The sequence below is a fragment of the Amphiura filiformis genome, chromosome 14, assembly GCF_039555335.1.
Source record: "Amphiura filiformis chromosome 14, Afil_fr2py, whole genome shotgun sequence".
Taxonomy (NCBI): Eukaryota; Metazoa; Echinodermata; class Ophiuroidea; order Amphilepidida; family Amphiuridae; genus Amphiura; species Amphiura filiformis.
This window is the reverse complement of record NC_092641.1, coordinates 10598954-10623074: the sequence shown is the minus strand read 5'-3', so window position 1 is coordinate 10623074 and position 24121 is coordinate 10598954. Positions and strand designations below refer to the sequence as shown.

The 24121-nt window shown below is 40.2% G+C and overlaps 1 protein-coding gene across 1 annotated transcript in view; it reads right to left on the bottom strand.

Moving 5' to 3' along the window:
• Positions 1 to 24121, bottom strand: part of LOC140169181 (dynein axonemal assembly factor 8-like) — a 50141-nt gene that overhangs the window by 5350 nt on the left and 20670 nt on the right. Inside the window, 17 exon segments of the mRNA XM_072192438.1 lie at positions 3731 to 3825; positions 4324 to 4449; positions 4452 to 4518; positions 4962 to 5131; positions 7120 to 7660; positions 8351 to 8619; positions 9362 to 9586; positions 10455 to 10627; positions 12077 to 13199; positions 13202 to 13433; positions 17700 to 17951; positions 18828 to 18936; positions 19847 to 20032; positions 20831 to 20883; positions 21284 to 21455; positions 21803 to 22061; positions 22943 to 23633. Coding sequence (XP_072048539.1) covers positions 3731 to 3825; positions 4324 to 4449; positions 4452 to 4518; positions 4962 to 5131; positions 7120 to 7660; positions 8351 to 8619; positions 9362 to 9586; positions 10455 to 10627; positions 12077 to 13199; positions 13202 to 13433; positions 17700 to 17951; positions 18828 to 18936; positions 19847 to 20032; positions 20831 to 20883; positions 21284 to 21455; positions 21803 to 22061; positions 22943 to 23633 — 4743 coding nt within the window.

Below are 24121 nucleotides of genomic sequence, written 5' to 3'. Positions count from 1 at the left end.
TAAGGAGCAACCACTGAAAAGGCCCTGTCCCCGGCACCATTGTTCGTCCTTGGTACACGAAGATTGAGACCGTGGTCCTAGCGTGTGGTGACTGAGCCCTCATGAGGAAGTTTAACAGTTAGGCACTCATCGATATACCGGGGACACAGCCCATTCAGTGACTTATATAAAGCAGAGTTTTGAAAGTAATGCGATCCTTTATACGAAGCCAATGGAGTTCTTTCAACAGGGGACTGATGGAAGTGCGTCTCGGCGACAAGAAGACTAAGCGGGCACATTTATTCTGGAGCCGTTGTAATCGATCAATATCCTTTTTATAATATTGTTGAACAAAACATTACAGTAGTCCAGGCGGGGATAAAATCATGGCTCTGACAATATTGGCACAGGTGTCTTGATCGATATACTTCCGGATTCTGTACAGATTAACGTATTTGCCAGTTTATGGTTTGGCTCAGGTTAGTTATATGTTTGTCCATATTCAATTGGTTATCAAAAATAAAACCCAAGTTTCGCACATTGGATGATTGAGGAATGATATCATCACCAATATTGAAGGTGACATCCTGCAACCGGGATTTATGATGAGAAGATGACATAACAAAAACTCTGTTTTATCGGGATTTAACTTAAGTTTGTTTGTTATCATCCATGCGTTAATATCCCTAACACATTGAAATCTTAAAAATAGCACATGAAATATTACCAGGAATTGTAGGATCAACGGGTAAATATATTTGTATATCGTCAGCATAAACATGGTACATCAGATGGTGATGGCGAATGATGCGACCAACATTGTGAGTGTATAGAACAAACCCAAGTGGTCCAATAACCGACCCTTGAGGTAGGCCATGCTGAAGCAAGATGTCATTTGAATATGCACCGCTTACAGCAACACGGCAAGATCTATTCTCGAGATAGGATGAGAGCCACTGTTGTGCAACACCAGTGATACCAAACTCATCAGCGACCCTCTGCAGCAGAATTTTACGATCGACAGTGTCGAACGCTGCAGAGAGGTCGAGCATAATGAGGAGAACAGCCTGTTGACTATCCAGGGCATGGGAAAAATCATTGTGAACACGGGCAAGAGCCGTCTCAGTGCTGTGATGGGTCCTGTATGCCGATTGCATTGGCTCAGCAAGATCATGTTCATCAATATGATGTTTCAGTTGGGAAACAGCACATTTTTCAATGATCTTAGATGTTAACTGGAGATTGGCAACGGGGCGGTAATTCTTAAGTTCATTTTTATTGAGCGATGGCTTTTTCAATACAGGAGTAATGACCGCTCTGTGCAGATCTTCTGGGAGGGTTCCTGTGGACAAAGACATATTCACAATTTTTGTGAGTGTAGGGAGCAAGATATTAACATGTTGTTTTATGAGCCATGTGGGGAGAACATCCAGAACACACTGTTTGTTTGGACACTTTGTTATAACCTGTAACAACTCGTCATCTGACACATGGGTAAAATGATTGAATGCAATGTTAGCACTTACACTACCAGATGAGATATTAAAAACATTCACATCATCATTAACCACAGATTTGTCAACCTCGTCCCTGATCTTGTTGACCTTGCCAATAAAATATTTACCAAAAGCATTTGCAAGATCAACAGGATTCTCTGTATCAGGGATAGGATTTGAGTCCTTGTTGAGGAGCTCGTTAACAACATTGTACATGTCCTTAACACTACAAGACGTCTCAAATTTGTTCTTATAATACTCAGTTTTTGATTCAGCTACAAGGTCCTTGACAGTCTGTTTTGAGGTGAGGAATTCTTCACGATGAATAGATGACCGAGACTTCCTCCATTTCCGCTCACAGCGCCTGCGTTCTCTAATGGCTTCATTAACTTTATCACCAAACCAACCCGGTTGGTGTGACATACTTGACCTCCTTGTTATTGACGGAGCATGGCTGTCAAGAACTTCTAGGCAAGAGCGGTTATATTCATTGAACAAATCGTCAACATTGGAATAACACTTCCATGAGATAGCCAGCATTTTCATAGAAAGATCTTCTGAGAAGCGTTGATGATCAATGCTTCTATATCTCGAAAGGTCCGAACAGTTTTAGATGGGCGCTGTTTGGATAAGTTAATGGAGCAGTTAACCATAAAGTGATCTATGGTGAAAGTGACACAATCAACACAGATATCATGAATTAAGTTGTCAGAAACTCTGGTTACAACAACGTCAAGGATATGGCCACTCCTATGTGTTGGCTCGGTCACATGTTGACTCATGCCAACTGATGACAGGCAAGTAGACACACGTTTAACATCACTCTTGGTAGGCAAATCAAAGTGCACATTCCAATCTCCAACAAGTAGGACTTTGCCAGGCAGTAAGTTCACACAGTCAATGAAATCCTCTATTTCAAGAAGGAAAGATGACAATTTGAACTTATTGACAGCAGATGGCGATGGTCTATATACAATGATGATGTAAAATGAGCGAGACATGTTGGACACAACAGTATATTCAAATGTTGTGAATGTAGGTATGTCAATGTTCGTAAGATGGCAGAGTCCAATTTGTTGTTTAAAGAGGATCCCAATTCCGCCATGAGTGTCACCAGATGCATAAACACGAGGAGTATTTATAAAAGTGTAACCAGGAGGTGACATTTCCCTGATAATGACAGGGTCATCTGGTTTCATCCAAGTCTCTGTAAGACACAGTATATCTATATCATGGGTGATTACATACTCACAAATGTCATTTGATTTATTACCCACGGACTGGGCATTCCATAGGCTCAAGTTTAGATTTTCATTTCTACTGGGTGCTGATTTTGTGCTGTTGAGTACAGGTGGATTATCACTTGCAACAGTTGGTAGCTTGTTGGGCGTGAAGTGATTAGATCTACCACCACTGCAACCACGCTGAGTCCGCTGAACACCACAAATGTTGAGCTCCTTCAAAGTTTCATAAGTTGAAAGGGTAATTGACACTTTTCTGGCATCAATCCCAATAAATCCAATCTGGAGTAAGAAATCAATGGAGGCATGATGATCAAGTCCCCTTGAACCAAAATGGTGATATAAACAATCCACAATGCTAAGCATGCCATGTGCAACCAAGTGTCTATGAACTAATGAAGTAGAAAACTATGGATTCCAGTGCAATGTGAATGATGTATGTTATCACAAACCACAGAAAATATGAATTTCATCCAAATTCATCAAAATTCAGACAAAATAGACCAAATCAAGTAGATCAGTTTGATCACGACAGTTTAATCTTTGCAATGGTGTATGGTAGAAAACAAAAAGCACAGTAGAAACAGCCCAAAATATAAAAAGTTGGGAGAGCAAAAGAGTAGTGCAGCCAGACTGGCGCATCAACAAACATAACATAAGCACTTTACATTTATTCCGCTGTTGTTAGAATAATGTCAGCTGCCATACAATGCCCAAGGCATGCGCATATCTTTGGGCGGCGCTCAATGGACAATATTCATATCAGGTCCCCATTGGGTAGAGAGAGGCAAGAAAGGTAAAGTGTCTTGCCCTAGAGCACAACGCGATGGCACCGCCAGGGCTCGAACTCGCAATCCACCGATTACAAGAAAAAGCCCGTACCACTGCGCCAAACATGCCCCTAACAAATAATAAAATAAATGTACAAAGTTGATGTCCAAACACTGATAAACGTTAGAAGATTTTAAGCTGATATTTTATTTAGTTGAGTGGTATTTGTTTACGATGGCATACCTCATCAGCTTTGAGATCAGGTGTTTCTGCACAGCACACTCCGTCAGGAAATAGTAGCTTCTGTTCTGTAACTGCCCTTGAGTAGCTTAATGAACCTGAAAATATACAAATAAATGGCAGCAAATAGCAAATTTATAATATAACAATAATGATAGATGATGATGACAATAGGGAAGATATAATGGTGGTAGAGATGCTGTGGCTTCTGATGATGATTGTAGGGATGATGATGATGGTAGGGATGATGTTGATGATGATGGTGGATGATGTTGATGATGATGATGATGATGATGATGATGATGGTAGTGATGATGATGATGATAATAGTGTTACATATAGTAGTGTTGATGATGGTGATGGTGAATCCTGATAAAAGGTACAACTTGAATTTTTATTACTGCATGGGACCATGAGGGTTTAAAGTAACAACAGGATCCATGTAACACAAGTCAAAAGAATTTAAACTGTGTATGAAAGAATTGTTTATGTTTAGGCTCTACATCAGTCAATCTCCATATACAATCATTATAATAACCATTATTCATAACATTTAATGGAAGCTTTGACGAATGTCACCCATAAATCTTACTTACCATGCAAAGCGTTATTAATAGGATCAGCACCATACAGTGCCCTCCATAGGAATTGGCTCATCTTGCGTGCCTCCTGTGGGTGTGCTGGTCCTAAGGTGTTGAGTAGTTTCTTGATAGCGTTTTCTTTTGCAAACATAAGATGACCACAGGGCCAGAGGTCAAGTGCAACAAGTGCATGGCTTGTAAAAAGTCATTCTGTTGGATTAAAAAAAGAAGAAAATGAAAGAAAAAAAGGCAGCCCAACTAATGATGAAAACACAAATATGAAATTGATGTTTCAACACAGTAAATAGCTCGCGAGCAACAAGAATGCATTGTATAAACTTTTTAAAGTATACACCTATCAAAGTCATACTCCTATTACGAAGGGCATTTTATGTGAAGTACACACCAGTCTTAGATGTGCATACCTATCAAAGTATTACTGCTATTACACATTGATATTATGGGCACTTTTCAAGCTTTCAGTTCTGCATATCAATGATTTTGGGTTCTAATTTTGGTTTCTCTTTAATCAAATCCCAGAGTTGATGGACACGTTGATTGATGGCAAGGAAGAGATGTGCTTTTGGGTAAAATGCCTATGGAATTTAGGTTTCCCCATAAATATTGCAACACCCCCAAGAGTTAATACTCACCTGTTGGTCAGCCTTTGATAACAAAGCCTTGGCTTGGTCACTGGTCAGTACGGTCAGTCTCATTGCCACGATGGTGAAGCCTTCTTGGATGGTTCTCTTCAATATCTTGGGTAGATGTCTGCGCACAGCATACGGTTTGATGACAAGAACAGTGTTGAGAGGCCTTGGACCTAATATAATGAATGTTATATCCTTCATTAATATATTCTCGTTCGTTAATTGGTTAAACGAGTATCATGTGACCAAAAAAAGTTTTGCTATTTTTGCAAAGCAGTCAAAAAGCCGATTAATGAGGGAACGAGGTACTATTCAAAGTACTATCTCCCGGAAATAGTTTTACTATCTCCTCTGAGCGCCAGATGACCTCATACCCGCGCCGCAGTTCCTAGTGGTCCGTGCAACTCGCCACACACGCGGGATATCACAGTCGGTTCTGGGGTATTAATGTGTCGCAAGTCGTGTTGTCTTACGAAGCACACAAGCAGCACAGAAGTGCAGCTAAAATACGGCGGTTTCATGCCATAATCTGAGTTACATCAGGATTAGTATCTTAATATTGATGGCAAAATACTGACAGAGAACATGGTTACTCGTTTCACGGTGGTATTGTAGAGGTTACAACAATTTCACGGTAAGCTTTAGCCACTCAACTGTGTACGTGTTTTGTGCATGTAGGCCTACGTGCATTCAATCAAACAAAGCGAGGCCAGCCTAGCCTTGACTAGGCCTAGCCTAGATTTACACCGAGGCCTATGACTATGATAAAGGCCTCGCGTTTTCTATTATTTTAACCAATTAATGAACAAATAATATATTAATGAAGGATATAAAACAAATATTTACTGCTCTAAATTCGGGATCTGGTGTAATCTATTGGTCCCCTCGGTGAACTGGAGATCGTGAGCCTACTATTTTCCTCGACCTGGCGGTCTCGAGAAAATAGTAGGCTCACGGTCTCCAGTTCACCTCGGGGACAATAGATTCCACCAGATCCCTCATGAGCAGTAACTATTTGTATAATATTGAAGCGATATCTGGTCATTTGAAGCTGTAACAGTTTTCATAAAATGAGGCCCTTTTGTAGCACATCCATATTGATATACCACACATGATAAAAACAGTCAAACTTTCAGTAATTGCACACAAGGATAATAAGTACTCTTCTAAACTGCTTGGTAAGAAAAATACTAATTTTCATCTGCATTATACATAGGCGTAGATCCCGGGGGGATGGGGGATTTATCCCCCAATATTTTACCAGGGGGATGGTCCATACAATCATCCCCCCAATGTTGACGCCTGTAATGGGTTTCTGACCAAATTAACCTCATATTTGCACATTTTAGCCCCAAAAGTGCAAATTTTCGCGCGCTTTGCGCGCATTTAATCTACTTTTTCACCATATTTCATCAGTTTAGCTTCAAAATAGCACAAATTTTCGCCCGCTTCGCGCGCATTTATATCATAAACTAATTGTGTCGCCAAAGGGTGCTGCATTGACTATACTTCAAGATTTTTTTCCAACTTCATCCCCCCCAATGTCAAAAAGAAATCTACGCCACTGGCATTATATACACCCCTTTCTTGCATGGTGCACTTCACAAATTATTATACACTTGGTCAGTTCCAATTGTTTGGCAATTTGTCTCACTATAGCTAAAATAATAATTTCTCGATCATGAGAGTATGAATGTACTGCGTGGAATGACATGATAGCGCGATCGATTGTGCACGCACAGGAAATGCAGCGCTACCCAAAGCGTGTGTGGTAGGTGTTGTACGCGGACGCAATCGTCATTGCATACATATTGAGCTCTCATGATCGAGAAACTATTATTTTAGCTATAATAACAGGTTTTATTTTTCCCTGCCTAGTTAACAGGTTGCAACTTGGTGAGAGCCTACAATTCAGCAATATATATATTACCAGTGTTAAACTCAACTGTGACCTAGCGTGACACATCTGTTTCACAGGTCAATGAACTTTTCCTGCCAGAACATCAGTAGGGTTGATGATGAATTTAGGATTGAAGTGAAAATTCCCCACTCATGAAAGTAAGTCCAGTTGCTCAGATTATAGTTTTTCAAAATTATTTACTATCTGGATGAATGAGAATCTTCAGAAACGTATTGTGCTTAATACATCATGTATTCTCACCTGTTAACATTGACTTGAGGATCGACTCTTCCACCACCAGTACTCCCTTGCCATGTCTCCCTTTTCCTTTCTTCTTCCCTGCACTCTTTGGTGACCCCTCATCCGCCCAGGCGAACCTCGTTATAGACATCTCCTCCAAGGATGGGTTACGCAATGGAGGTAAGTACGGCATGTTCACCCTCATCGACGGATCCGCAAATAACTCTGGATCCCGGAAGAACAGCGTGGCCTGTCTGAAAGCGGTCTCCGCAGAGGGCGCTACCAGGACTTCAAGATTAAACTTCACCTGATTGGTGAAGGCGTTTTGTTGTGGGCTGATTCCAAGTTGACTTGTGACATTCTGGAATGCGTTGATGCCTCTAACGACGCACACCAGCGCAGGATTGGATGCTAACGTATGGATGCTAGGTTGCCAGTTGCGATCACCGACTTCATAGGGGGTGATTTCTCTGGCCTGTGCTGAGGTAAGTAATGGTAGCCACTTGATACCTAGGAGTTCAAGTCCTTGGGCAATTGATGAAGGAGGCTGGTTCTGAGATGTCTGCAGCAAAGCAAAAATAATGTACACACAATATAATTTCTCTGATCTATTTTACATAAAACTTGAGAGCTCAGTCACCCACTTCAGCATAGTATTTTTGTGGGACTTGAGAGCACATCAGACACACCAAATGCATTCTGAAAACGAGTAATGTCCTTCTAATATCAAATAATTCTTATTTTTTTAAAGTCGTGATATAATACAAATTTTATGGCAAATTATTTTTAAAAAAATCGACATTTTTGACATCTAACAGTCCTTGAAGTAAACTTTAAAATCAAATGATATGTACTTAAAGTGTATGTAGCTGGGATAAAAAGCCGACCATCATATGAAAATATACATGAAGTTTCCCAAAAGACCTAAAAATATTAGGTATTTTATGACATTCCTCGTATTCAGAATGCAATTTGGTGTGTCTGATGTGCTCTCACGTCCCACAAAAAATATTGTGCAAAGGTGGGTGACTGAGCCTTAAAAAAAAATACTTGCAATGCAGAATTCCTCTCTTTTGGTAAATTTTGGCCAATTTTTTAGTCTAAAAGTGTCAGTGGATAATATGTCAGCCTGTGAGCCTGTGAAAAAGATACGCCCTGTACATCTCACCACATGGAAAGTAAAAGCCTGGACTTCACTAGCCTGACCTCTGTGCTTCTACAACACTTTCCAAACCCTTAATTATTTACTTACCACTGGATACAAGCCCAGTAGCTTCCCCAGCATGCCTCCTACCCCCTTGAGAGCCTTGGTCCCAGAAAACGTCACAACGGCAATCTGCTCCAACTCTGTGTTGGAGTAGAATGCCCCGGCAGATCTGAGACCGTAATCCCCATCCGGTATTCGTGTGAAGTCGCCACCCAGGCTGGTGAGTAAGGTGTCGGAGTATGGCGAGATGTGGAAGCACAGATTTGAGGAGAGAACCTCCGAGGGACAGTTTTCTGCTATGGTGCTCAGCATGCCTGTCAAAAAGAACAAAGCAATGACAGTGTAAATGAGCACCTCCTTATACCGAGTCAAAGATTGTATAAATAATAAGGTTTAGGGTTGTAGCTTGCAGAGTTTTAGCACTGGGTGCAAACTACCGGCCCACCCTTTTATACAGATATCTTTCTTTTGGATACCACAACCATGTTCACAACCACTGACCAATCCATGTTTTTCCTAACAACATTACAAAGAGCCCAGTGCTATCGGATGCATATTAGCTGGCCATATCTCCATGCTGCATGGCTGGCTAAGTCCCCATTAATCTGTTGATATAGTATTTATGAAGCCACAATAGAAAAATGTGAGGAGCTTGTGATTACGGTTAATTTTAGAAACATCCAGCCTTGGTTTTTTAAGCAATATGATGTAAAATGTCAGCCTAGTACAGTTCAGTATCATATTACGCTTTGCACATTGGGTTGACATCCTGATATTATACTCTGTGCCGGAACATGAATATTTTGTAAACACAACAATGAATGTATTTTTTCTTGCAATTATGAGTATGTTTTTTCTGTGCCAGGCAGTCAGGCTTAACCAGAGTGCAGGGCGGAGAGGCAGCCATGCCCGGTGCCACCCACCGTATATAGCTACAACCCTCACAGGGTTACACAACTTCAGCTGTGTTTGAAAATGTAGATGGCTTTAGGATTAATAGAATCCATCATCACTCTCAAGAGCAGTTTATAATATTGGTTTAATAAATTGCTTTACCTTGTATAGACAATGTCACCATCAAGGATTCTATCAAGCTTGCTGATTGGTGCATAGCATTCTCTTTCCTAAGCAGCAGAATTAAAGATGGCATGGGGGAGTGTGTAGCATTGGCAAACCCAGCTTCCAGCTCTTCCTTCAATTGGTCTTCCTGGGGGTTGGCTGGTGAGGTGGGTGTGGTGCAAGACACTGGGCTGTATATGCGGATCTCTGGTCCTGCTAGGCCTGCAAAAAATTTAAATGGATATATCTGTGTAAAGGCATCTGCAAGTGCTATTGACTTACAGCTTAAATCAAGGTTTCTCAATTATATTTGCTGGTAGGCCACGGAGGGCTGAACTCATTTCAAGGATCCCTGTTTCAGGGCTAAATACACCTTGATTTGCTATGTTTGCTGTATATTTCAGAGCTGTTCAAAGGACCAACCTATTGAGAACCCTGACCTAGATGTATGTGGCTTTGTAGTGATTCGGCCCAAACTTACAATTACAATAGCTTCTGGCAGAAACCTGTTCTTGCATGTGCATGTAGCAAGTAGTAGCTACATACATTATTAATGACACACACATTGTACAATTTTCAAGAATTGTTATTGACTCACACTGTACCTATGCACATAGCCTTGTGGTGATTCAGCCTAACCCTTCGAATACCTGTAAGCTTAAGCCTTTACTCTGGCATGTAGCTAGTACAGTAGTCGCACAAGGGGGAGGGTGTAATCATGACATGTACAGGGACTGCCTTTTGAGGAGAGCGAGAGCAATCGCTTTCTACTGCTCTCCTTAATCCTGATATAGGAGAGTGATTTTTAGCTCCCCTTTGTTGACCATTCTCTCCTTACATTCTATTGTAATGCTCTAAACAGCTCCCCTTGAAGGCTCCAGAAGAGCTATTTAATGCTCTTCTGCAAATTCCAAAAGACAGTCCCTGCATGTACAATTTACAAGAGTTATCACTGACTATATGCATGTAGCCTTCTAGTGATTCAGCCTAACTCTTCTAATATCTGTGATCTGAAACCTTTGCAACTGGCTACATACGAGGGGGGGGGGGTTAGATAATTAATGACATGTACAATTGACTCACAACGTACCTATACATGTAGCTTTGTGGTGATTGAGCCTAACCCTTCGAATACCTCTAAGCTGAAACCCTCTGCTCTGGCATGTAGCTAGCACAGTAGCCACACAGAGTGGTGGTATTACAGGAGCTACGGTCAAGAAGATATCACTGTTGGTTGTAGCTACCAGCGTAGATACTGGACGTCTATGGTGGAATGGAAAAAAGAATACATGTTTCAATCTGTACCAATTGAAAGTAGCATTCAACAACTCTTAACGGTGATGAATCCCCACTTTTACACTGTAGCTTACATGTGAAAGCAAGTTAATGGAAGCAAGTATACGTGCTATTTGTGAGCGTGTACAATTTGTCATGACTGGAACTTGTGCACATAACACGCTTAATGTCAAATTCACTATTTTGAAGGAAGCGGCTAATTAACATTGCCATTGTATTAACTTAACTTAATTATAATTGATTTTATTGTAATGTTGAGTGGCAAAAACCCAACTGACATTCCTCATAAAATAATCATGTGAATTAGACGATTTTTAGCTTATTTTTGCTGTTAAAAGGGATTCAATCATGGTCATTACAATGCCTCCATGTGCGACAAACCAAAATGGCAGATTTACCATATTGCTTTCCATATTATATATGGTGTAATTTTGAGTCTGTAACCTTTGGGTTTGATATCTCAGATCCAAGCTCACATAAGTACATTATTGAATATTTGATATTTTTCCACATTTGTGCTCATAAATGGGGTTATTCGCAATGTGTCTCATAATAGGCATTGCATCACATTTAGGCAAAAAAAATTGTTTGTTTGTCCACGTCCGACCGACCGTGTACCCTGGTCCCGACCGTTTTTTTTTCTTCAATTTTTTCAATATTTTTCTTTTCAAAAATGCATCTACAAAGTAAATTGTGGGAAAACGGAAATATTAATTCCTGTACCCATGCGTATTTGGATGTTTACAGAGTCTAGGTGGAGCCCGCGGAGTTCAGTTCCAACATTTCGTATTGTTGTTGTAATTTTGTTGCTGTTGTGTAATACAATGCACTGTTCAATGACATGAAATTCTGTATATTTCTAGTGCGTACAACGTATATTTGATGTACAGATTTTAATATATCGCAGAGTCAGAAATTTGCTGAATATTTACAATTCAATTCTAAAAACATTATTATTTCCATAAATTTATCGTAACAATAGTTTATAAAGATGATGACGCATGTTTTAGAAAAATAATACTGTGTTTTATTTTTTTTAAAAACCTGTATATTATCATGTTTGAGCTTCATTTACGTAAACCGCACATTTTTTCACAACATGTTCATCACAACAATGGCAGCGAGTCAAGGCGACCGTGGTCGTGTCGAATTTGTGTTGAATGTGCTAGTAAAACAGTGGTTAGTATAAATTTAAAGAAAGAAAATGTAAAGAAAATGAACAGTATAACATGCAGAACCAGTAAAAGCGCTGTGTGTTTTGACTTATTTACCAGTCTTCAAATTGTCAGTTTCAAGTGCAATATCTGTAAAAAAAAAAAAATCCGACCTACCGACCCAACTGTTTCATAAGCCTCTATGGACAAACAAACCTTTTTTTTTGTTTGCCTTATGTCACAAATTTGACATGTTCAATACCTGAATGCATTGATGTCCACAGGAAACTTGTTGCTGCTTGCATCTATGTGTTGCTGCTGATGGCTTCCCTTCTTCCCTTTCTTTCCTTTTGGACTCGACACCCGTACCTTGTGTTCTGCTTGCATTTGACTGATACCGATATCCACTACACCTGTATCAGGAACACGCCCTCCAAACCATATGCACATCTCGTGGTTTACTCTGCTTGGCTGACGTGGACAATAAATGGTGGCTTCTTCGCGCGATTTCCCACCGAACAGTGCCATCAAAGATTTTGGATCAGTGCGTCGTGCTAACTGTGGATCACTCGGCCCTACTGCATCCAACCATCTTGTGCGTGCCATACTACCACGCAAACCCAAAGCCAATGTGGGACCTACTTCGTTAATTCTCCTTAGATCTTGAAAGACTTCATCTTCCTGTGTGAGGATAATGCTCACTTGTGTTGTACTGGACATATTCGGAGGCAGAGGACTCATATCTTCCGTTGGATACACAAGTCGGACGCCGCTCAAATCTAGCCCTTCCTGGATGACTCGATGAAGTACTCCGTTCATACTGTTCGGGTCTCTATAGACAGAGCTGTACACAAGACTCATTGTATTCTGCACATCTGTGGAACTATCATACTCTTCTTTTGAGTACTGATTGCACTGGAGCTCATCGGAATCCACCGTTTGCCAAAAGAATCCCGGTGACGTGTCAAAAACCTTGCGAGTGGCTTTCAAGTCGCGATTCAGAGTGATGAAAGTCGAGAGGGGTTTATTGCTTATGAAAGGCAAAGGTGGAATGTACGAGCCGTCATGCAAAATGCCGTCTCTGTATCGTTGTTCGGTGGCTTTAATCATCTGTCCGTCGCTTGTTACCGCTAGAGAGAACACATCTTGGACCCAGTCGCAAACAGAGTTGAGCGTGTTGTTCGACAAGTACTGGATCACATGCTTCTGGAAAAGTGAGCAATCTTGGAGGTCTTTGCGACCTTTGCCTTTCTTAGCACTCTGCTGCTGTATCAAGGCCTCCATGTTTGATGGCACTATGGCAGCGTTCAAAACCAAGTCTGATCCTTGCCACGACTGCTGCAAACCAACCACTATAAACGGTTTGGAAGCAATCCAATCATCGTCCACGGAGCCACTAGGAAGTCAAAATTCCTTGGAACAAGGGACAGAAGCCAGGTCAGCAGGACGGGGAATGTCGCAGATAATCCACTGTTGTGATCCACTGTTCGGTTACTGCTACCTTTGTGCTGCAAGGATAGCTCGCCACTGGTTGATAGATATGCAGTCAGGAGGGCGCATTCCTGATGTGGAGACATAAATGGGGGAAGAGTGTGGGGTTCCGAGCTGTAAGACATCTCCTGAAAATAAAATTACAGAGGTAAAGTAAAGAAATCAATCACAATACAAATTACGCGTTTTGATTATTATTACAGTGTTGGGTTACGGGATCTGGAATGAGCGTTTCGACCCCGGGTTTCGACAGTATTTTTTGTGAGACATGAGAGCACATCAGACATATCAAATTGCATTCTGAATATGAAGAATGTCTTTCTGATATCAAATAATTTACATTTTTTGAAATTCACGATATAATACAAATTTTATGACAAATTATTAAAATTTGATATTTTTCACATTTTTGATATATAACAGTCCTTAAAGTAAATTTTTATAAATCTAATGATATATTCTTAAAGTGTATGTAGCTGGGAGGAAAAGCCGACGATCAATTGAAAATTTTGACCTTTCATATTAAAGATAGATTTTTGTCCCCAAAAGACCTATTTTTGTGTGTGTGTTTTGGGAAAAAAATCCATATCTTCAATACGAAAGGTCAAAATTTTCAATTGATCGTTGGCTTTTCATCCCACCTACATACACTTTAAGTACATATTTTCAGATTTATAAAGTTTACTTCGAGTACTGTTAAATATCAAAAATATCAATTTTTAATCTTTTGCCATAAAATGTGTATTACATTGCGAAATTCAAAAATCAAAATTATTTGATATCAGAAGGACATTCTTCGTATTCAGAATGCAATTCGATATGTCTGATGTGCTCCAATGTCCCACAATTAATACTGTCCAAAGGTTCATACCCCACCCCTTAATTTGACCAGGTTTTTAACGGGCTGTTCCAGTTGAAATCCATATACCCCCTATGGAAGACATGATCTCAATCTTCCAAACATGGGGTGTATATTTCAAATGGAGTCACCCATTCAGATAACCCTATTTAAATTCACACTACGTTTGTGGAAGATTAAGATCATGTCTTGGTAGGGTGGAATCACCCAATTGTTACATTTGTAATGAATTGCCTGAAACAAGAATGTGTCTCCCATGCACAGTGTCATCGCCCCGATATCTTCATGGCAGAAATCGCCATGGTAGGTTGAATCCACCGCCACGCATGGCCATTTTGTATCGACCTGTTTAATAGTTTTGAGTCGCATGGGCCGAAGGACATCTGACTAAGGCTACTGACAATAGCCCCGATTAGCCGGTTACTGACCTTGCTGATGTGTGGGTCGAGCATGGACGCCATAGGTCATATTCTTTTAGACTACCTCAACGATTGGCCTATACACTGCGCTATATAATTCGGCACATATAAATCAGAATTAGCTAGAATTATTGTCAGTTTTTGACTCGAGACGCACAGTTCTTTCTCAGATGCAAGCTAACGACTATCATATCTGTTCAAAATATATATTCAAGTGCAAGGGACCACATCTGGTTTCTTTATACTGAAATCATTAACGGAGATATTCATCATTTTCTACCCGGTATCCTAAGATTTTCTTCTCATATCAAACTTGTGCATAGCAAATTCATGTGTATCTACCCCGGGTATTTATTTTAGTATCTCTGCTGACAAAGTAATTATTAGCCAGGCTATGTCGGTGTGCCATGTGGGATGAACTAAGTTTTTTTTATATCAACAGTGTCACTGGAGATTCTTTTACATTTTCCAAATTTGATAAAATGTTTGGTATCAGGGATACCTCAGAACATGACCTGTGTATTAATTTCCTTTTTCTGTACCTTTATATTTTACATTCATAAATGCAGATTTAAGCAGACTAACCTTAGTTTCAATGCTTTTCTAAATGTGGTCAAATTGAAGCAGAAAATTGAGTATAAAATTGCTGCAAGTAATTGTAAAATGGACCATTTATCTTGAAGCATCTTGAATTGTTTTCCTTTTCTTTGTAACCATGTAATGTGTGCCCTTGTTTGACACAAGACTGGTGCTTATGTTTTGTTTCGTTTGTGGGTGAGAGTGAATATTGTCTTTGTCCATCGTATTTGTCTCTTTTGTGATTATCCTTTTTTTGTTCCTGTTCTTAAAAATAATGATTATTTTATTAGGTATAGATTCATAATCGTTGGGAACTGGTGGCTCATTGTGTATGTTTTTTCCCCCACCAGCTCCAAGCACAGGGAATAAAAAAATATGGATTTCAATTGGAATTGGCCAATATCATTTTACCTTTGTTGCAATGATTTCTCAATCTAACAAAAAAAGGTCATGCATTTTGAGCCATACAGTGAGCCATGACCCCAAATGGGGTGGAGTCACAAGTTCAAAACTAGGGAGTCACAAGTGTACCCCGAAATATTTAGGTAGGACACACATGACACAATTTTGACACATGTAGTCCTGATTTTCACGACTTAAGATTAGATAAAAGAAAAAAATTGGGAACCCTGCTGCCTGCTCTACAGTGTTGCATGAATGGCTTTGTAGACAAATATATGAATACATCTATATAAATAAAAGGAAGTCGCTAAATCTTGTGCGCGAATAGACTCAGAGATGATTTCACTTTCAGCTCTGATTTATTCAGACATTGATCGGGTACATATTGCCATTAAACCATCTGAGGTTCATTTTTGCAAAAATTGATGGTAACTAAGAGAATAACATAATAAACTGTCGTGTTGCTATGCAAAATCGCATGCAGTGGCATTGTGGGTAATAAGGACAGTGTGAACCGCGTAATAATATTTCCATTAAAAACCATACGCAGAGCAACATTGCCCTGTTTTCTGCCAACTGCGAGGTGGCCAAGAAATGATTCAGGCTATCTAGATGCACAACATCGCGTACTTTAAGAATGATCTTACGAGCTTTTCGCCCCTACGCAGAGCTACGCACCCCATTTTCCGCCACTGCACCGAAGTTGGCAGCCAAGAGATTAAGGCTACGTCACATGAATTTTATTATTTATTCTAGGCCTATAATGAATCGTCGTTTAGTTTTACAGTCACATTCATACGGGAGATTGAGGAATATACGGGGAACGCATTGCACATTATTTGGTTGAAAACGGTCAAGACCAAGAATTGGCCTCAAAATCAGTGAAATTATGGTTAAAACCGGGTTTTTTCCCGGGATTTTTTGTTGTCAAAACTCAGTGGTAGCGCGTACCGTAAGTAACTTTCAGCAGGGGGTTGGCGTTAGTACGTCGGCGCATTGAGCAATGAGACGCGCACGTCGGGTGCATAATATGCACAGACCAACTTTCCGTGCCAGAGAAATAGAAAAGAAAAGAAAGGAAGACAAAACTGAAAAGGTAGGCCTATGGATGGGTCGGGTTGTGGATTATATGCATGGTACTGGATTCGGTTAAGAGATTACCCGCCAAGATGATAAAAATCGTGAGGCTACGAGAGGAGAGAAGGAAGCTAAAAATGAAAGAATAAATAAATAAATAAATAACGTAAAAAAAACTAAAAATAATGAGAACAGAATTAAATAGATAAAATTCAAACGGAAATCACAAGCTAAGCAGGAAATATGAAAAATGGGAACAAAATGAAGAAAAAAGCCAAAACTAAAAGGAGAAATGTAAGAAATGGTAGATTTATAAAATAATGCATGGGAACGGGGCTCAATAAATGAATAACATGGAAACGTAAATCACGAGTTAAGCAGCATGGGAACAAAATAGACCTATGCAAAAGAAACTGAAGAGAAAGAAAGGAGCTAAATGAATAGAAAAAAAAAAAGAAGAAGACAAAAAGGTAGGCCTCACGGGTAGGCCTATTATACAGGTTATGAATGATTACAGTAACTAAATGAAACGGGAGCAAACTAAAGAGGGAAAGAAAGAAACTAATCAGGAAAATTAAGGGAAAAAAGAAGTTAAAATTAGAAACTAATCACGAAAAATAAGAAAAATAAATAACAACTGAAGGAAGCGGGAAATCACAAGCTAAGCAGCTGATAAAAATGAAGCTATAAAGGAAAACGTATAAAAAAGGATAGATTTAGGAAATAATGGGAATGGGGTTAGGCCTAGATAGATAAATAACATGGAAACGGAAAATCACAAGCTAAATAGCATTTTGTTTTAATGGAAACAAACTAGGCCCGTGCAGAATAAACTGAAAAGAAAATGGAAATGCAAGAAGGGACAGGTTTAGAAAATAAAATTTACCTTTCAATGATTCTACCTTTTCAGTAATTCCTCCTGTTTTAGTGATCGCTCCCATTTACTCATCTAGCGGGGACCCGCGCGAAGCGCCCCGCTAGTATAAAATATTTCCAATGGTTAATTAACTTTCAAATTTCACAAAAACTGAGCAACAATAGAAAAAAAAGACACTCACAAAATCAAACAACACGTCGGTTGCCTGAGCAGCTGGAAGCTTCCCCGATACCGACGTCTGTGGACGATGAGTGGCCAAGCGACTCTGCAACCGTAACCTTGATGCTTTTTCCTGCTCTCTCTGTTCGCGTAACTTCTTGGCAGCTTCAAGTTTTTGTCTCTTCTCCCTATCCTCTGCTGATTCAGCTGGAGCTGTGGCAGGTCTGGTGGTGGAGCGTGCTGCTGACACTTGAGGCACATAAGATGTAGATATCTGTTGAGTGGTGAAAATGTCACAAGAAAAATTAGTTGCAAATATTATTGTGTTATTGAATCATACAAGGTATATGAAAAAGGGAAGATTACATACCTGCCAACATTGAAAACCTAGAAAACAGAGTACATGGCGAACGTAGGGCGCGAAGCGCCCGTAGTATCGCCTCTGACGGCGGGGGGTCCAGGGGCAAAGCCCCGGTGGGGTTGAGGGGACGAATTATTATACATGCATTGGTTTTCCATGCATTTATAATATGTGCTAGATGAAGAGGTAAACATTAGTTAGTGGTTTGCATATTAAGGATAACAAACTGTAATTTTTTTCCAATTTTTTTCAAATTAACTGTGAATGATCCTAGCACTTCAGAATAGGTCCAGTGGTTTTCCAAAGTCGCCGAAAACTTTGGAAAAGAAAAAAAATTAAAATTAAAAAAAAAAAAAAAAAATTAAATTTTGAAAATCGGAGTACTCCGATTTTCGGGGTTTAAAACTCGAAATCGGAGTAACTCCGCCGAAAATCGGAGTAGTTGGCAGGTATGAGATTATGATGTTGATGACAATGATATAACAAAGTGCAGTTACACTGGGTTGCATTATTGTACAGATAAAAAAATCTGCCAGGTATCGCTACATGGACGCTTCTGCAATGACCTCCGAGGTATGAGCATCTAACCATAGTGGGATGAATTTGCTATTTTTTTCCGCGCAAATCGCCTGTCCCTGGGGATGACCAGCAGCATGTAGTATTATACCTCCACTTCCCCTGCCAAGCAGGAAGTATTGTGTTAAGTTGTACCATGCAGTAGCAAAAACATGTACTGGACCAACATGGCAGATTACCAATTCTTGAAGTTGAGCTACAATGCTTACTTACCCGACTGTTTTCCTCGCCTTTGGTGTCTGTACCAGTTGATTTAGTTGTCGTCTTTGGAATAGATTGTGGCACAGACTTAGAAACTTGTGCTGAGCTCAACCTCTTTTTCCTGAAAGGGAAACATTTTAAAGCTCCATTAAATAATCACTGAAAAACAGTCCAACAGCCTATAGAGGAATTCAAATTCACACATTCCTACACCTGACTAGCAGCCTTTAGTTGGGTAGCCGTCAGCTACAATGCACTCAAAATGTGAAATGATTCGACCTTGGCGGAAATATTAAACTGCATTCCATTACCCGTTTTACACCTTCTGCGAAAACACAGGTAGACAAAAGAATAACACAATACAGTTCCCTTCGACAAAACACACACCATGGTCTATTCGCTGTTGAAGTGACATAATAATCGGATTAACTACACGCGGTATCTATGCATTGATGTATACTTGCGAACAAAAGGACTATGTATGAATAGATGCGACGGGATTACCTGCGGAATTATCTCCATTACATATATTATTAGCCATTATTCTATTAACCCTCCTCGTCCTTGCATCTTCTCTAGGTGTTAGGCGGCTTTTATTTGCACAAATGGACGCTCAAAACACCAGGTTGGTGCTAGCGGCTACCCAAAGATGTCCGACCAAATCCTGACCATGACTTGGCTCCTTGGATTCGTCTATACTATGTACTATATAGTAAATTGATGTGATGGGGATTGGCCTTTTGCATGGTCATCTCAAAACAATGTTCTATCCCCAAAGTGCATATTGCATTGCTTACACCTTTCATATGAACATGTTAATTATCTTTAGCTTTGTAAAAGCATTCTGGCACCTTGCGTTAAATTGTGCCTAAAAAGAGTGTAAAACAAAATGCACTTTTACGTTGTGTTTGCACAGAGAACCGTGTAGGTCTCATGCCCATGCAGACATGATATTTATAAGCAACATCATGTTACCCACAGAATGACATGAACTTTCATGTGACCCAACTCTTCAAATGTACTTCATGTACCTTTCATCACCGACAGCCTTGCTTTGGTTTGACACTGGTGGCTTTGTTGTCTTGCTACCTTTGTCGCTATTCTCATCTTGCGGTCCTGAAGTAGCTGCTGCTGATCTGACTTTCTTTCTTTGGTCAATCCAACTCTGAAGATCATCCTCACTCTCGCTGTCACTGTCTGAACTACTCTCACTTCCTCTGTTTTGATCAGAAAAATAAACAAATAAAGTTATTGATACAGAGTTATTTAGGCAGTGTGCTTATGCTTGTACCATATAGCTTGGAACATTATTTTAGCAGACAAGTTAGCTCAGTCGGTATGGCGTTAAGATTCTGGTGCATTGGTGTGCGGCGAAGAAAGTTTGAGCCCGGCACAATCCTAGCTGTTTGTTCATATGAAATAATTCAGCCAACTTGAAATTTCCCCTGAGCAATGAATGAACTAACTGTCTCGGTCACCCAAACAAGAACTCTGGGAGCTGTTGTTTGTACATACATTAAATATTCTGCAGGTATATATTTTCACTAAATATCATTGCTACTCACAACCGTCTGTTTGGAGACCATAAAATTTGGGTCGATCCTTCATGTAATGATTTTGTGTAAGCAAATCTTAACCCTAATCCCAGTTCTAATCCAAACCTTGCTGCTGTGAAATATAGCAAAAGCTTGATCTCAAGTGACCACAAAATATTGCTTTGAGATCAGGAATTTTTAATTAAATAAACCGTATTTATTCCAATAAGCGCCCATACCCCAATAAGCGCCCACCCAGGGTATTTTCAATTTGCAAAAGGGTACCATTAATGTTGAAGTGACTGATAGACATTGATATAGTAAAATAGCTTGAGGATTTGAAGTCCTGTGTAAACTTGCAATACATTTACTGCATCAGAAAAGCTACTAGAACGTCTCGGGACCCTAATGTATGTAAATTTGTCTCTAATAAACGACCCTTACGAAAAAATATGGTACATGTTTTTTTACACATCTTACCTGGGTGAGTGCATCTGTAGTATCCTCTTTACAGCATCAGAAACTTCTGGTTTCTATAAAGAACAGTCACCAAAGTTACAACTAAGGATTACTTTTTTATGACTAAAGAATATTTGAAGAGGCAAGGCACAAAATATGATAAATGTGACATACTAGTAATCTGGTCCATGGGGGCAAATTTAAAATTGAGATAAAGGTAAAAAAGTATAAAGGACAGGGGATGTAGATTCCACTCCATGTGTGGAAGATTAAAGTCATGTCTTCCACAGGGGTGTATAGATTTTTCTGTTATAGCCCATTTTAAGAGCAGGGTCAAGCATCACTCTTCAAATTCTGGGGATAAGTCATACAGAAATACATATTATAGGTAACGCATGTCGGCCAAGTCACATTTAATAAAAGGCCCGCACCCCGTTTACTTAGATGATACTAGAAATTCTGCCCATACCGCACCTCTTCTTTCTTCACATCAAATCCTCTAAGGTCCATATACACAGTTTCTCTTGTCATCTGTGTCTTGCTGCTCCCCCACGCTATGTTCCTTGCTGGTGAGGTCTGGCTACCGGTGGACACACCCATTGATGATGTGGGCTTGGTCTGTGTGGCTTTGAGGCTCTGGTCAGTCCTGATATAAACAATTATAGAATTAAAAAGAGACATAATCATAGATTGCATCTACCACAATATGTTTTTTTGGCAATGTAGTATTTGTGTACAACTCTAAAATTGTGTTCTTGCCTTGTTACAGACTTGCTTTCCCAGCTAGGGGATGCCCAACAGCTCGAAGCTAAATGGGCTACCTTAGCTGTAAATATTTTATGTGCATAGCTGAAATTGAAATAAATAAATTGCGAAAACATGTGATGAACCTTTTTGAACCCACTCCCGTTCTAAACCATGCAGTTCTGTTCAACAGATTAATCTTTTATTCCCTAATTAATCTCTGAAAGATTTGATATCAGTGAAACATACCCAACAGCAGCATCTGATTTTTCGACACCTGTGACCTTTGACTCCTCATCCTCATCACCCTGCCACACAATGTTCACTGTCTTATGGGTGACTCTTCCACCAGTCTTGGTGCTGCTGCTGGTCATCCTACTTCCTCTGCCGAGAGGCTGTTGCCTCGGTTCATCGGTCTGTACAAGAGACTCTTTGGTGACCTGGCCGCCCGATTGGTCGATACAGAGCTGGGTCAGCCTATCCATGAGCGAGAGATTCTCCTCTGATCCTGTAAAGTAATCAACTTGTAAGCAATTTTTGGCATACCATTTTGGGAGCTTTTGTGGCTTGTTTCTTATTTGGTACATGGAAATGTCATGCCTTGGTGATTAGGCCAGACTCCCCCGAATTAACTTCTTGTGGGGCTTGGCCGCTCTTTCCTCATACCTGTTTAACCTTCCCAGTACTATATTACGCCAGCACTTATTTATACCATTAATGAAGACAAAATTAAAAAGACGTCAGGGCAAAGGCGCGATGTGCTTGGTTACTGACCTGCGGCAGTATTTTGGTCTGCTTGACAGGATCGACATCATGCACAAACTAGTCTTTTTAATTCGGTCTTCAATTATAGATGAATCCGACGGGCCAAGTGATGGTCAGGATTAAGTCTGCCATAGCTGGGGCCATCCGTGCCAAACTAGCTTAGTTTGTTAAGATTGCGATCCAAGACACCCACTATCGCGAGCGCATCAGAGCGTGTAGCACTTGTGCTGCATCACGGGAGGATAAACGCTGCACGTCTATGATACTGGCGTCGCGTAAAATGGATGAATGGCCCCAGCTATGGCCACCAGTGAGGTGTAGGAATGTGGCTCATCGGATTCGTCTATAGGAGGTAAAGGGCCTTGACTTAGGGCACAACATGATAGCACCACTGCCGGGGTTTGAACCCGAAACCGCCAAATTACGGGTCGGAGCCCGTACCGCGAGGCTAGAGTAGGTGTCTCTAAAATCAAATTTAGTTAATGTTCCTTGATATTTCTGCTTGAACATTTTATCTTTTTTATGTAAATCAGAAGAAAAATATTTCCAGGGTACTTGATAACACAGAATGATACCACTTAAAGTAGGCACTCGATCATTACATTTTTGGTGGCAAACACTCACCATCCCCGCCACTTGTTAGCACTGGGCTTCTTCTCTCCCTCCGTCCCTCCCTGGTTCTTGGATGAGGAAAAGCATCCAGCAACAAGTCCAAATCAATGTCTTCAATCCTCTGCACATCTAACGTAGGCACTTCTATCGGTTCTATGATATTTGTAAGGACACCGTTCTCCAGATTTAAGGACAGTTCATCTTTGGACGGATCTTCCATCTCCAAGTTGCTATTGTTGCTGTTCACTATTGTGTCACTCTGATGGACTATGTTTCTGTTTGCATCCTTTTTAATGTTTGGTTGCTTCTTACTCGATTCTGAAACAAGCTGATTTAAAGGACCCTGGGAAGGAGCAGGTATCCCTAGTGCAGATATCAATTCATTCCAAAGTGGAGGCATCCAATTCCCACCAAATTCCGGAATGGGACTATTCATCGGCATGTTTTCTCCGACAGAAACGATGGGCGGATCTTGCATTTGAAGCTCTGTAAGACTGGCGCTACCTTCGTTGCTTGTGGCATCGCCGGAAGATCTTCGTTCTGAATGGACGGACCTAACTGTTCCTTGCGGAAGGTTTTCGTTGGACGGTTGAAGGGCTGCTTGCCAAGTTTCTGGAGAGAGTTCTTTGTCATCTTGCTGCTTGTCCAGGTCTGGTGATTTGACGGAACGGCTAAAGATACTCAGCTCTTCATCGGAACTCACCTATGAATAAAAAGAAAAATTTGAAGTCTGATTTTTCCATCTGTATTATCATAAAGATCTTGATGCAAACCCTCACAGTTAGTTCCAAACACACCGGTGACCAGAAAGCCTTTGGGACCAGAAAGCCTCAAATAGTCCCAGTATACCTAGAGAGTCCCCCAACTGATCTACAAACCATACTGACAGAGGCGCCAGTGGAGGTCACTCTTCAGACTAGTGTCAGAGAGGATGTCATGGCATTTGTTCTCAATTGTTTTTCTTTTTTATTGAGTGCAAATATAGTACCGTGGCTTTGTATCACACCGTGCTTGTAACTTAAAATATATATTACCGATAGAAGAGAAACATCATCTGATCAAAGAAACATTTTGAAGATACTTGACTAAAACAAATTACATAAAAACCTTGATGAATGAAACATGATATAATGCATACCATGTGAATATGTAATGTACAACACATTTATCGATATGGATTTCCCAAATAGG